This window comes from Leptopilina heterotoma, unplaced genomic scaffold (assembly GCF_015476425.1).
Source record: "Leptopilina heterotoma isolate Lh14 unplaced genomic scaffold, ASM1547642v1 Lhet_773, whole genome shotgun sequence".
In the NCBI taxonomy this organism is placed as follows: Eukaryota; Metazoa; Arthropoda; class Insecta; order Hymenoptera; family Figitidae; genus Leptopilina; species Leptopilina heterotoma.
The window spans coordinates 455,627-467,911 of NW_025111178.1; the positions used below are offsets into that span (position 1 = coordinate 455,627).

Sequence of the window (12,285 nt, forward strand, 5' to 3'; positions counted from 1 at the left end):
GGTCAAAAATCTTTATCTGATTATTTAACGCTTCAAAAGACACATTTCGGGTTGATTGTTGGCGGAAAAACGTGCGGTACTACCTTTCCAAGCACAGCTAAGTGCAATTTATCACTAAATTTATTACACAATAAAATGTGTGAATTTTGGGAAATCGAAAATGGTCCCACTAAAAAACTTCTTTCTCAGGAAGAAAAAGCGTGTGAACTTCATTATAAAGAAAACACTACTCGACTTCCTGAAACCGGGCAATATATAGTTAAATTACCAAAAAAAGGAAGATTTAAACGAGCTCGGTGAATCGTATAATTTTGCATTAAAACGTTTTTACTCATTAGAAAGATCCTTTGCTAAAGACGCCGAATTAAAGAAAAAATATTTCCCAGTTATAAATGAATATTTAGATTTAGGGCATATGTCCGAGGATTGTTCAGGTTCAGTTTTCGACGGTTATTTTTTACCACATCACGTTGTTTTAAAAAAATCTAGTAGTATTACTAGGCTTGTAAGGTCCAGTTAATTTACAACCAAAAATCTTAATGCAATCTTTATGGCAATTAAATTTGAATTAGGATGAAAATGTTCCTCCTGAAATAAAAACTTTCTGGTTAGAATATAAAAAACAATTATCTCTTTTGCAAGAAATTGAAATAGAACGGAAGATTATTATTATTGACAAATTTACCGCAGTCGAAATACATGGATTCTGTGATGCCAGCGAAAAGGCATACGGTGCGTGTATTTATCTTCGCTCTTGTAACGAAGAAGGTACTTGTTTAACGCAATTGGTTTGTTCTAAGTCTCGAGTTGCGCCTTTGAAAGTGGTATCTTTGCCGCGTTTAGAACTTTGCTCGGCGCTTGTGTTATCAAAATTATTGACAACCGTTTCTCAAGCATTACGTAGATTACCCATAAAACGAGTTATTCTTTGGTCCGATTCAACTATTGCTCTACATTGGATTAAAAGTCCGTCAAATAGTTTAAAAACATTCGTCCGAAATCGCATAGAAGAAATTTAAAGCTTAACACAATCACATGAATGGCGACATATTCGAACAAGTCAGAATCCCGCCGATTTAATTTCTCGAGGTTTGTCTCCAAAAGAAATAATTTCTAATTCTTTTTGGTTTAACGGACCTACCAGACTTAGTGAGCATGAGGAGAAATGGCCTTTGTCTCATTTTGAACCCATTGAGATTCCTGAACAAAAGAAAATTGAACAACAGCTAAAAGTAAATTTAACTCGCGTTAATTCTTTTTCTAATTCATTATTTGCGAAATTTAAATCATTTACAACTATGATACGCATTGTAGCTTACTGTAAACGATTTATTAATCTGAAATTACATAAACTCGATATAAAAAGTCCTCTCTCGTTATGCGAATTAAAAATCGCCACATTTATTGAAATTTCATGAACTTTTCAAATATGTAATTATTAATAACGAAATAATATTGATCAACGAAAAAAAAACATATGACATTCAATAGAAATTGAACGAAACTAAGATATATTTACATAATGAAACTCCAAAATACATGCATTTAGATTTAAGAATATTGTAAATAATAATTAAATGAAATAACACCACATTCTCATTAGTAGGAAACAATTTCTCATTTTTTAAAGATTAAGTGGAGAAAAAAAATTGAAAATCGAAAGTGTCCATCTTCGAGAAATAACACTTCTTAAGTTTAATTTCAAGTTTTTAGGTATTCCCTTTGCAGATTCGTTATCAATAATTGCATATTTGAAAAGTTCATGAAATTTCCGACAAATTTCATGTGTCATATTATTTTCTAACTTGAAATATTGAAGGAGAAAACCGGTTTTGAAAAGTCACTGTTTTCAAAAACATTAAATTTCAAAAATTAATAACTTCTGTAATTTTCATCAAATCACAAAATAAAAAAAAAGTATTTATTTTTTTTCGATACAGAATCCAAAAAAAATTATTCCAACGAAATCAAATTTTTTTAAGAAAATATTGTGGAGAATGCCCCTTTATAATCAAGATGTTACAGCGTGAAACATTTGCAACTGGAATTCACATGTTTGAATTAAAGGGTCAAATCAATGGGCATTAGCCCCACTATCTCCTTTTTTAGATTCCGAAGAAGTGTTAAGAGTTGAAGGCAGACTTAAACAATCAGATCTCGCCTTTTCTGAAAAACATCCTATTCTTTTACCAAGAGATCACGAATTAACGATAATTTTAATTCGAGATCAACATTTAAAAATGTTACACGCTGGAACACAAGCCACTTTAAATTCAATTCGAGCTTCTTTCTGGATTATAAACGGTAAAACAGCTGTTAAAAATATAATTCGGAAATGCGTAACTTGTTGTCGAGCGAAACCTCAGATTCCCACATATGTAATAGGAGATTTACCAAAAAGTCGAACAATCTTTAAGAAAGCTTTTCTTCATGCAGGTATTGATTATTGTGGTCCTTTTTTTATTAAAGAAAAAAAGTTGAGAAATCGAATTAAAGTCAAAATCTATGTAGCAATTTTTGTATGTTTCGCTACTAAATCTGTTCACATTGAAGTGGTAAGTGATCTAACAACCGCTGCTTTTCTTGCATGTTTGAGTAGATTTTTTGCTAGACGCGGAAAAAGTACCGATCTATATTCCGATAACGGCACTAACTTCACTGGTGCTAAAAAAGAAATCGATGCAATCTGTAAGTTTTTTAATTCTCAAGAGCATAATGATTCCATGAAAGAATTCCTTGCCAATCAACATATTATTTGGCATTTCATTCCCCCGCGTTCACCTCATTTTGGTGGACTCTGGGAAGCCGCGGTAAAATCTTTTAAGCACCATTGGATTCGCGTTATCGGAGAAAGATTGTTAACTTACGAAGAATTTACCACCCTTGCAACTGAGATAGAAGGTATACTAAAATCACGTCCTTTAACTCCGCTTCCTTCAGATCCTAATGACTTGACGGCTTTGACACCTGGTCATTTCCTCACAGGTGACTCTTTAATGGGCGTTCCAGAACAAGATTTGATAGATTTGCAGTCAGGCCGACTTTCGTCCTGGCAGCAAGTCCAACAAATAAAGCAATTATTCTGGACGCGATGGTACAAAGAATACCTTCATGAATTGACTGTTAAGAAAAAATGGCATAAGGGCTTCTCTACTGATATGAAAATCGGAAAAATTGTTACGATACGCGACAATTTACCGCCAATGCGATAGATGCTTGGTTGTATCATCGCAACACATTCAGGAGAAGACGGTGTTGTTCGCGTTATAACCCTTAAGACTATCAACGGCGAATGTAAACGTAGCGTAAAAAATTATCACCTTTGCCAATTGATATCGAGTAAAATTAAAGTAATATCATTCAGAATTAAACACTTATCTTAACTTCATTTATTAAGTTATATTTATCAATTCTGTCAGATTGTTATTTAACTTGTTATGGTTTATTCAAAATTTTAATGGCAATAATTATTAAAATTTAATTCTTTTCTTCATTACATAAACTACATTTTGAACTTGTAGTTCAAGTCGGCTGGCATGTTGAGACCCAAGATAATTATTTTCAGTTTAATTGTTTACTTAAAACGTGCTTGCCTTAGAATATTTAGGATTAATTTTATTACACTATTTCTTTGAAGATTCGAAAACATATTTAATACATCCTTCGAGACCCTATAAAATTAAATGTATAGTGTCGGATTGGTTTCAATAGTTTTGATTTAAAACTTTTTTCCTTTGTCAATTTATCCTAAACTTTTATATGTTTATTTTGCAACGGCGAATTCCAATTGTTACGGTTCGACTATAAAAAAATAACAAAAGATGACAATTTCTCTATAGCTTGCCAATTTATTAAAATAATTTAGTTTATATTAGCAATTTCAATAATTATTTAGACAAATCTCCGTTAATAAAAACATACACATATATACAGTTTAACAAAATACCGTCGCGATTTCTTTTAACATACAAAATTTAATATTTGATCACACATTCGCACACACCACACACATTTACACACATTCAGTCTAGTTTCTTGGATCTGATTTAATCACAAATTGTACAATAGTATAATAATAGGCGCTGCAGCGCAACTTACGAATACAATCGAATTATACTTATGATGTTCGTATCGCAGCAAACCGGAACTCAGGCAGCGTGAATAGTTTTATAATCTCCGATAATATTGTCCACCAATATTGCATCGACGGAGTATGAAGCATTCACCTGCTTGCATCGGTTGTATCAAAGCGTTGTGTATCAAAGACGATCCAGGGGATTCAGGAGATCGTCCTTCTTTCCACACGTACAAAAAAACCACGCTGCAAATTTTACATTCGAGATTTACAAATGCTCTTTGTAATTTACATTTTTTCATTAACAGCGTTATAATAATAATCGGCTTACCTCTTTAAACGTGGTTTTCCGATTATTCTTTGCGCAACTTGTCACAATTTTCAATTATTTATATAACTTTTAGTACAATATTTTAACAGAATAAATTTAGTTGTATCGAGTAAGTTTTGTTATAAAGTGATTAGAATATTATTAGTCAGGTCCATCGTCCCTACCTTGATCACATTTTCCCCCATTCACATCGACATTTATTCACATTACAATTTGGCGATTCGTCAACTATTACATACACATCGTTACTCATTCTTCACTTCTTTCAATCATACATACTATTCACAGATTCACACCGTTACATATCCTCCCTTTTGTTTGAGACACTAATTAATTTTGCATTAAACAAACGTCATATTTTTTGGAGATCACATATATGGCCCATAAAATATATGGAATAATTTATCGATTTCTCTGTTCGTCTTGCACGACAATCTCGGAACCCGTAATAATACTTTATCTCCCACTTTCAAAGATACTTTTGAAATTGACTTTTGGGATCGTTCGCTGCGCTTTCGCCCCGATTCCATTCTTTCATTTGCTATTTCTATCATCACTTCATGCGACTCGTCGACACCTTCAGGAAACTTTACAATATCTTCTAATCTATCACGTACTCGCTTTTCAAAATGCAACTCTATAGGGCTATATCCTGTCGCGCTACTCACTGACAAATTTATCCACTCTTCTATGTTCTTGACGTGTCTTGCCCATGCCGAATGACGTTCTGATCAAACCGTGCGAAACAACCTGCCGATTTCTCTCATAGTTCTTTCCGCAGGATCCGATTGTGGGTGCCTAATAGAACAATATAGCATTTCAATCCCTTTTTCCTCTAAAAACGATCTCCAAACCGCCGAGGTAAACTGTGTCCCGTGATCGTTCAACAAACGCCGCGGTTTACCTACGTCTTAAATATACTGCTCTATTCGATTAATGGCACTTTGTGTCGTTTCTCTTTTTATCGGATAAAGTTTAACTAGCTTAGAGAACACATCTAACACGACGAGAATATATTTTACGCCACCCGTTGACATAGGTAATTCCCCGAAAAAATCAATCGCTACCATTTCACCCGGACGTTCTGATTTTACATGCATAAATGCCCCTTTCATAGAATATGTTAAACTTTTTACCCTCTGGCACAGATCGCATGCACTTACTAGTTTTTTAACGTCTCTACTCATTCCTCGCCAATAATATAATTTTTCAAGTGCTTTTAACGTCTAATAACTCCCCATATGCCCTGATCTCTCGTGAATCAATTCGATTAATTCCTTCTGGAGTTGAACGGGAATCACAACGCAATATCGTATCTCATTTTTAGTTTTATGGAATAAAGCTCCATCATTTACGCAATAAAATTCTTTGTCTACGCTTTTCAGATTCGCTAAATCTCTGTCCTGATCCTGCAATTTTCCTATGTACTTTAACTCTGGTAAATCTATTTTATTCACCGCGGCAAGCTCAACGCACTCAAAATCGTCATCTGTGCCATTATTACTCACAAAATCCGTCAAAGCTACTATACTGTGGTCATTTTTTACTTCGTCATTTACGTCGGGAAAATACTGGCTAAAATAGTCCGCAACGATATTGTCTTTGCCCTTGCAATGACTGATGTCAAAGTCATATTCCTGAATAATAAGCAGCCATCTTATCAAACGGTGATTGTGAAACGGTGTGTGCATTAAAAACGTAAGCGCCTGATGATCTGTGATTAGGTCGAATTTTTGCCCGAGTAAATAAGTACGCAATTTCATTACTGCATAAATAATTGCTAACAATTCTAATTCTGTAGCTCCGTATGCTATTTCGTGCTTCGACTACGTTCGACTAATTAACGATATTATTCGCGGGTTTCCCTCTTCATCATACTGATACAAAACGGCACTGATGCCTGCTTTACTTGCATCAGTCTGCACTTTGAACTTTTTTTCTGGACTGTAATATTTCAATACTACCGTGTCCATAAATCGTTTTTTTATCTCTTGAAATGCCTGGCTATGCGCGGCCGTCCCCTTGAATCTATTTTTCGTACTTAAAATGTCTCGAAATGGCTCGACATAATTAGCATATTTTGCCACAAATTCACGATAATATTCTACGACGCCCAACGCTCTCATCAACTCCTCTTGCGACCTTAGTTCCGCCATTTTCTCGATTGCCCTTATTTTTCCCGGATTAGGTCTTAACCCATCAACGGATAAGATAAACCCCAAAAACGGTACCTCAGAACTACAAAAAACTGTTTTTTTCAAACTTAACCTTAGCCCGAACTGTTTAAATGTATACTTGTTATTTATTAATAATAATGTGATTACAGAATAATAGTAAAGCAAATACAAAGAGATGTGAACATGCACGTGAACACGTATATACAAAAGACATAGACGTAGAGACATGTGGATGGGGGTCTCGCAACACGGTCTCAAGCACAGCACACACTCCCCAAAGCATGTGGTCGCTATGCGCACCAATATTCAAATATTCAAACACCTCCCTCTTAAAGATTGTGTCGCCGAACGGGTTTTACAGTACGGCTATATCGTGAACACATTTTATCGATGATTTGATTATTACTGTTATTCGACTTGTTATTCAATACATGATTATCATTATTCGAGATGAGGTTTGTATCATTATTAGAAACAGGAGAATTTCTGGGAGTTTGAAAAATATCGTCGTTAAATTCTACATTGTTTGGAGAATGATGTAAATTTCTGTTAGTGTGTTGTTCGTTGATTACATAATTATCAAGCATTTGAATATTACTATGATATAATTCTGGTTCACAAATAAATCTGTATTTAGATGTAGTATACGAATGTTTAATTTGAGTAGTGTTTCATCTAACAATTTGATTATTTTTGTCTTTTTTAACCCAACATGATCTTGGTTCATCAGCTTTTTTAACAATCGTGCCTTTAGACCAAATTTTTTCTTTGTTAGTTTATATAACTACTTTCTCTCCTTCATTATAATCTGTAGAGGTTTTGCGCGCGAGTTTATCTAAGTTTAGTTTAGTTTTCTTTTTTTGTTCACAAAGTTGTTTATAAATGTGTTGCTGAATCTTAGGTTCTAACTGTTCGCTAGTTATCGGTAACTGTGTTCTTAAATTTCGACTTTGTAAGATTTGAGCAGGAGAAGCATCTAAATGTATAATAGGTGAATTGTTGTATTCTAATACACCTTCTCTATAATCATAATTATCTTCTATACTTTTTCTTAATATCTGTTTACCTATACTGACAGCTTTTTCCGCTAGACCATTGCTTTGGTGGTAATGTGGCGAACAAGTTTTCACGGTTATATCTTTATCTTAATAGAATTGTTTACAACGATTTGATATGAATGGTAGATTATCCGTAATTATCTTTCGAGGGTAACCGAAACGAGTAAACACGTCCTGAAATGCATTAATAACAGTTTCAGATGTTTTATCTTTTAATAATATTAATTCAAGCCAATGCGAGAAATAATCGATAACAGTTAAATAGTATTTACCACCAAAATCAAGGATATCTGCGGATATTTTATTGAATCTGAGTCTCGGTGACGAATGTGGCAAAAGAGGTTCTCTAAAGTTGGCTGGCATGTATTTTTCAAAAAAAAACGGCAACTTTTAATGTAACTTATTATATCTTTAGGTAAACCAGGCCAATAAAATATTTTACGAGCTTTGCTTATTGTTTTATTATTTCCTATGTGACCTTTATGTAATGTTTTAATCATTTCGGTTCTAAGGTTATTAGAAACAATTATTTTATCATCTACAAAAATGATACCGGCTTCAACATATATGGAGTTTCTAAAGGGGTAGTATGGCTTGCAATCTGCAGATAATTTGTTTTCTTTTGGCCAACCGTTATAATAATAGTCGTGAATTTTCATTAGAGTTAAGTCTTTACTAGTCTCTTGTCTAAATTGATCTTTTCTTTCATTACTCATAGGCAAATGTGTAGTAATTGAATGAATCATTTTTAACATTTCGGGATCATTATATTTTTCCGTCTTTAAACTTGATCGCGATAACATATCTGCAAATTGCACGTTTTTTCCAGGCAAATAATATACATTGAGTATTTTAATAGTTTTAGCGCAATCTTTGTAACCTAACAGATCCTATTTTATTTATTGGTTTTTCATAATTGATACAATGGGTTTATGATCAGATTGAACATCAATGTCATTTCTATATATGAAACTGTGAAATTTTTGTGTACCGTATTGAATCGCAAGAAGTTCTTTTTCTGTTTGGCTGTAATTAATTTCGTGATCGTTCATAGTGCGAGAAGCACAAGCAACTAGTTTCAACATGTTATTTTCATGTTGCTGAAACATGCAACAACCGATTCCGTTTTTAGAAGCATCGCATTGAAGGACAATCTTTCTTTTTGGATCAAATGGAACGAGGGCTGGTGCTTGACTTATAATTTGTTTCAATTTATCAAAGGTTTCTTGGTGTTTCGGCAACCAGCACCATTCAGAATTGGATTTTAATAATTTATATAAGGGATGCATAATTGAAGACATATTCTTTACGTAACGCCTAACGTAGTTGAACGAACCTAAAATTCTTTGCAATTCGACTTTATTTTTAGGGATTTCTAATTTACATAATGATTCGATTCTATCAGGGTCAATTTGCATTCCTATTTCCGAAAATATTTGCCCCATAAACTTGACTTTATCTTGGCAATATTGAAATTTATCTTTATTAAATTTAGCTTTGACTTGTCTTGCTCGCGTTACAATTTCGAGTACAGCTTTATCATGTTCTTCTTTTGTTTTGCCTGATACGATCATATCATCATGACAAATTTGTACATTTTCTATGTCTCCGAAGTGTTTTTCTACTTCTTCCTGAAAAAGGTCTTGAGAGTTTGATAAACCGAAAGGTAATACTGTGAACCGAAATATACCGAAAGGAGTGGCAAAACAACATTTCCAAGAGGATTCTTCGGTTAAAACTAAGTGATGATATCCTTCTGATAGATCAAAAACTGTAAAAAAAACTTTTATTTTTTAAATTAGAACATATTTCTTCAATATTTAATCCAACTGAAGGTTTGCGAACTATTTGATTGTTTAAATCAGATGGATCAAGACAAAGTCTAATTTTACCGCTTGGTTTTTCAACAATAACCATTGTATTCACACTCGCGTTTGGTTTCATTTCATCTACTTTACTAATAGCTTTTCGATCAACTAATCTCTGTAATTCCGTTTTTAATTCATTACGTATTTTAATTGGGACTTTAGTTGGAGGGTGGCATACAGCTTCGAAATTTTCTTTAGTTGTAATTTTATGTTCACCTGGAAATCGACCATATCCGTTAAAAATGTCAATATTAGTTTTTATAAAATTTTCTTTTTCTTTATTGTCGTTTTTATTATTGAGATTTACGTTATTAATTCGTTTAATTAGTTTTAATTTTAAACAAGCCTGGCCACCTAAGAGAATCTGATTTGCCCCATCAATAATAACAAAATCTTCATATATTTCTTTGTTTTTATAAATACAATGTAAATTACATATACCGATTGATTTTGCTTGTGATCCTTCAAAAGCTTTTAATACATATTGTGTTGGCCTAACCTTAAATTGTTTATCAATAGTCCTGAATAAATCTAATGGTATTACACTGACGTCGGCTCCAGTATCTAACCTAACCTTAAATTTTCGGTCTTCTATTATTATCGATTCGTTCCACGTATTTACTGAATTAATCTCTACTTTTTTTCTTTTTGATATTCACATTGTTAACAATGTTTTGTCTACAATCAAATGTTCTTTTTTATTCGACATTCGAGTTTTTTTTATAATTTGTTTGCTTGTTCTTACCTGAATTTTGTTTCTTTATATAATTTATTTCGGCTTCTTCTTCTTGAAATCGCATGCTTTGTTGTTTACTTTGTTCACTCGTCCAACAAAAGTTGACAGCCTTGTCCATCGATAACTGGTCTATTCGTAGAAGAGCCTCGCGAGTTGTTGGATCCTTGATTCCCATTACAATTTTATCTCGTAATGCTTTATCTTCATTTGACTCGTTAGGATCAATCGTGTTGTAGTTGCAACTTTTTACAAGATGTCGACAATCTGTCAGAAAATGTTCAAATGGTTCACCTTCTTTTTGGATTCTTTTCAGAAATGTATATCTTTCGAAACATTCGTTGACTCGATGATTCACATATTTCTCTATTATTTCTAACATAGATTTATACTTGTTCGTTTCATTATCTGGTATAGCGAAGGTCGACATTGTTCTAGCAGCATCTATGCCGATAATATTTCTTAAAATTGACAGTTTAACTATATCTGTTGATTCACGTTGGCCTGTTGCTACTAAATAATCTTCAAAAGTGGTTTTCCAGAATTTCCATTCTGCTGCAGCATTCTGCCCTTGAAGATCAAAGTCAGGTGGTAATTTTACAGGACCTCCCAATACATTTGCCATTTTGTTTTTAGGTTATATTGCAGAATATACTTTTACACTTAAACTTGTGTTCAATAAATTGTTATATTATCCTCTTATGTACTGCGCCATGTTTAAATGTATACTTGTTATTTATTAATAATAATGTGATTACAGAATAATAGTAAAGCAAATACAAAGAGATGTGAACATGCACGTGAACACGTATATACAAAAGACATAGACGTAGAGACATGTAGATGGGGGTCTCGCAACACGGTCTCAAGCACAGCACACACTCCCCAAAGCATGTGGTCGCTATGCGCACCAATATTCAAACACGACCTTCATCCTTTTTTCGAATAATTTCCTCACATTTATTAAATGCTCTGCAAAGCTCCGTGAATTTATTAACAAATCGTCGACATACGTAGTCAAAAACTCTTCAAATTCCGGCCCGAATACTTGACGAATCGCCCGCATAAAAATGGCGCCAGCCGTTTTAAGTCCCATAGGAATCCTTGTGAATTGATAGCATTGACCTTCAATCACAAATGCCGTATATTGTCGCGAGGCCTTGGCCAATGAAACATGGTAATATCCACAAGTCATGTCAGACAAAAAAACATGCGTAGTACCGTGATACTTTTGGGTAATATCAGCGATAGCAGGGGGTCCCTCTTGATCACCCTCGATCATGGTATTCAATCGTCTCGCATCTAAACATAACCGTATTGTACCATCCCTTTTTCCACCGCTCTTATCGGATTACATTGCGCGCTATCTGACTTTTCTACGACTTTCGCATCTAATAATTTTTTCAACGCAATTAGCGATCCACTGCGACGCGCGATTGTAATTGAATATGAAGATCTTATTACCGGTCTTTTTACTGTTAATTTCAACTCATGTTCGTATCCTACTAAACATCCCGCATCTTCAGAAAATACCTCCCGATATTCCAAAACTAAGTCGATTAATTGTTTCAAATCATTTTTACCTAATTTTACAGTCTCGCGAATATGTTTAATTATTTCATCATGTCCTATGAAATTAACCTCGGCTGTAACAGAAATATCTGTTTTAAAATTTTTTAAAAATCAAAATGAAAACGTTTAACGGTTAGAACTTAAATATCACTTTAAAAAAAATGTTTCTTAATAAATTGTAAAATTAATTAAACAAATGTTAAAATTTTTTTTAATTATTTAGTTTTTTTTAAACTATAAAAGATAGTAAGGAAAAGCTTTGTGTTATAAAATAATAATGATTACAACAGTATTTTCAGTTGGTCCATTTTTAATAAAAAATAATGTAAAAATTAAGCATTTAAAAACTTTTTATCAACATTGCTGTTACAAATGAAAAATAAAAAAATAACAATTTTTTCTTACATGCAACATTCAAAATAAATAAATTCTTTTCGACATATTATAATGCTGTAAAAACGCAGTTGCTCA

The 12,285-nt window shown here is 33.2% G+C and overlaps 2 protein-coding genes across 2 annotated transcripts; one reads left to right on the plus strand and one right to left on the minus strand.

The window, feature by feature from the left end:
• Window positions 1–415: 415 nt before the first annotated feature.
• LOC122510923 lies at window positions 416–3,212 on the plus strand. The gene is made up of 4 exons (XM_043625884.1): window positions 416–505; window positions 573–732; window positions 2,068–2,436; window positions 2,554–3,212. The coding sequence occupies exons 1-4, from the start codon at window positions 416–418 to the stop codon at window positions 3,210–3,212; spliced, it is 1,278 nt and encodes a 425-aa protein (XP_043481819.1).
• A 3,700-nt stretch (window positions 3,213–6,912) lies between these two features.
• LOC122510924 lies at window positions 6,913–10,867 on the minus strand. Its single transcript, XM_043625885.1, has 6 exons — window positions 10,255–10,867; window positions 9,534–9,725; window positions 8,633–9,412; window positions 8,318–8,446; window positions 7,493–7,727; window positions 6,913–7,210 (listed from the first exon to the last, which is right to left on the minus strand). Exons 1-6 carry the CDS (start codon window positions 10,865–10,867, stop codon window positions 6,913–6,915), a joined length of 2,247 nt encoding a protein of 748 aa, XP_043481820.1.
• Between the last annotated feature and the right edge of the window lie 1,418 nt (window positions 10,868–12,285).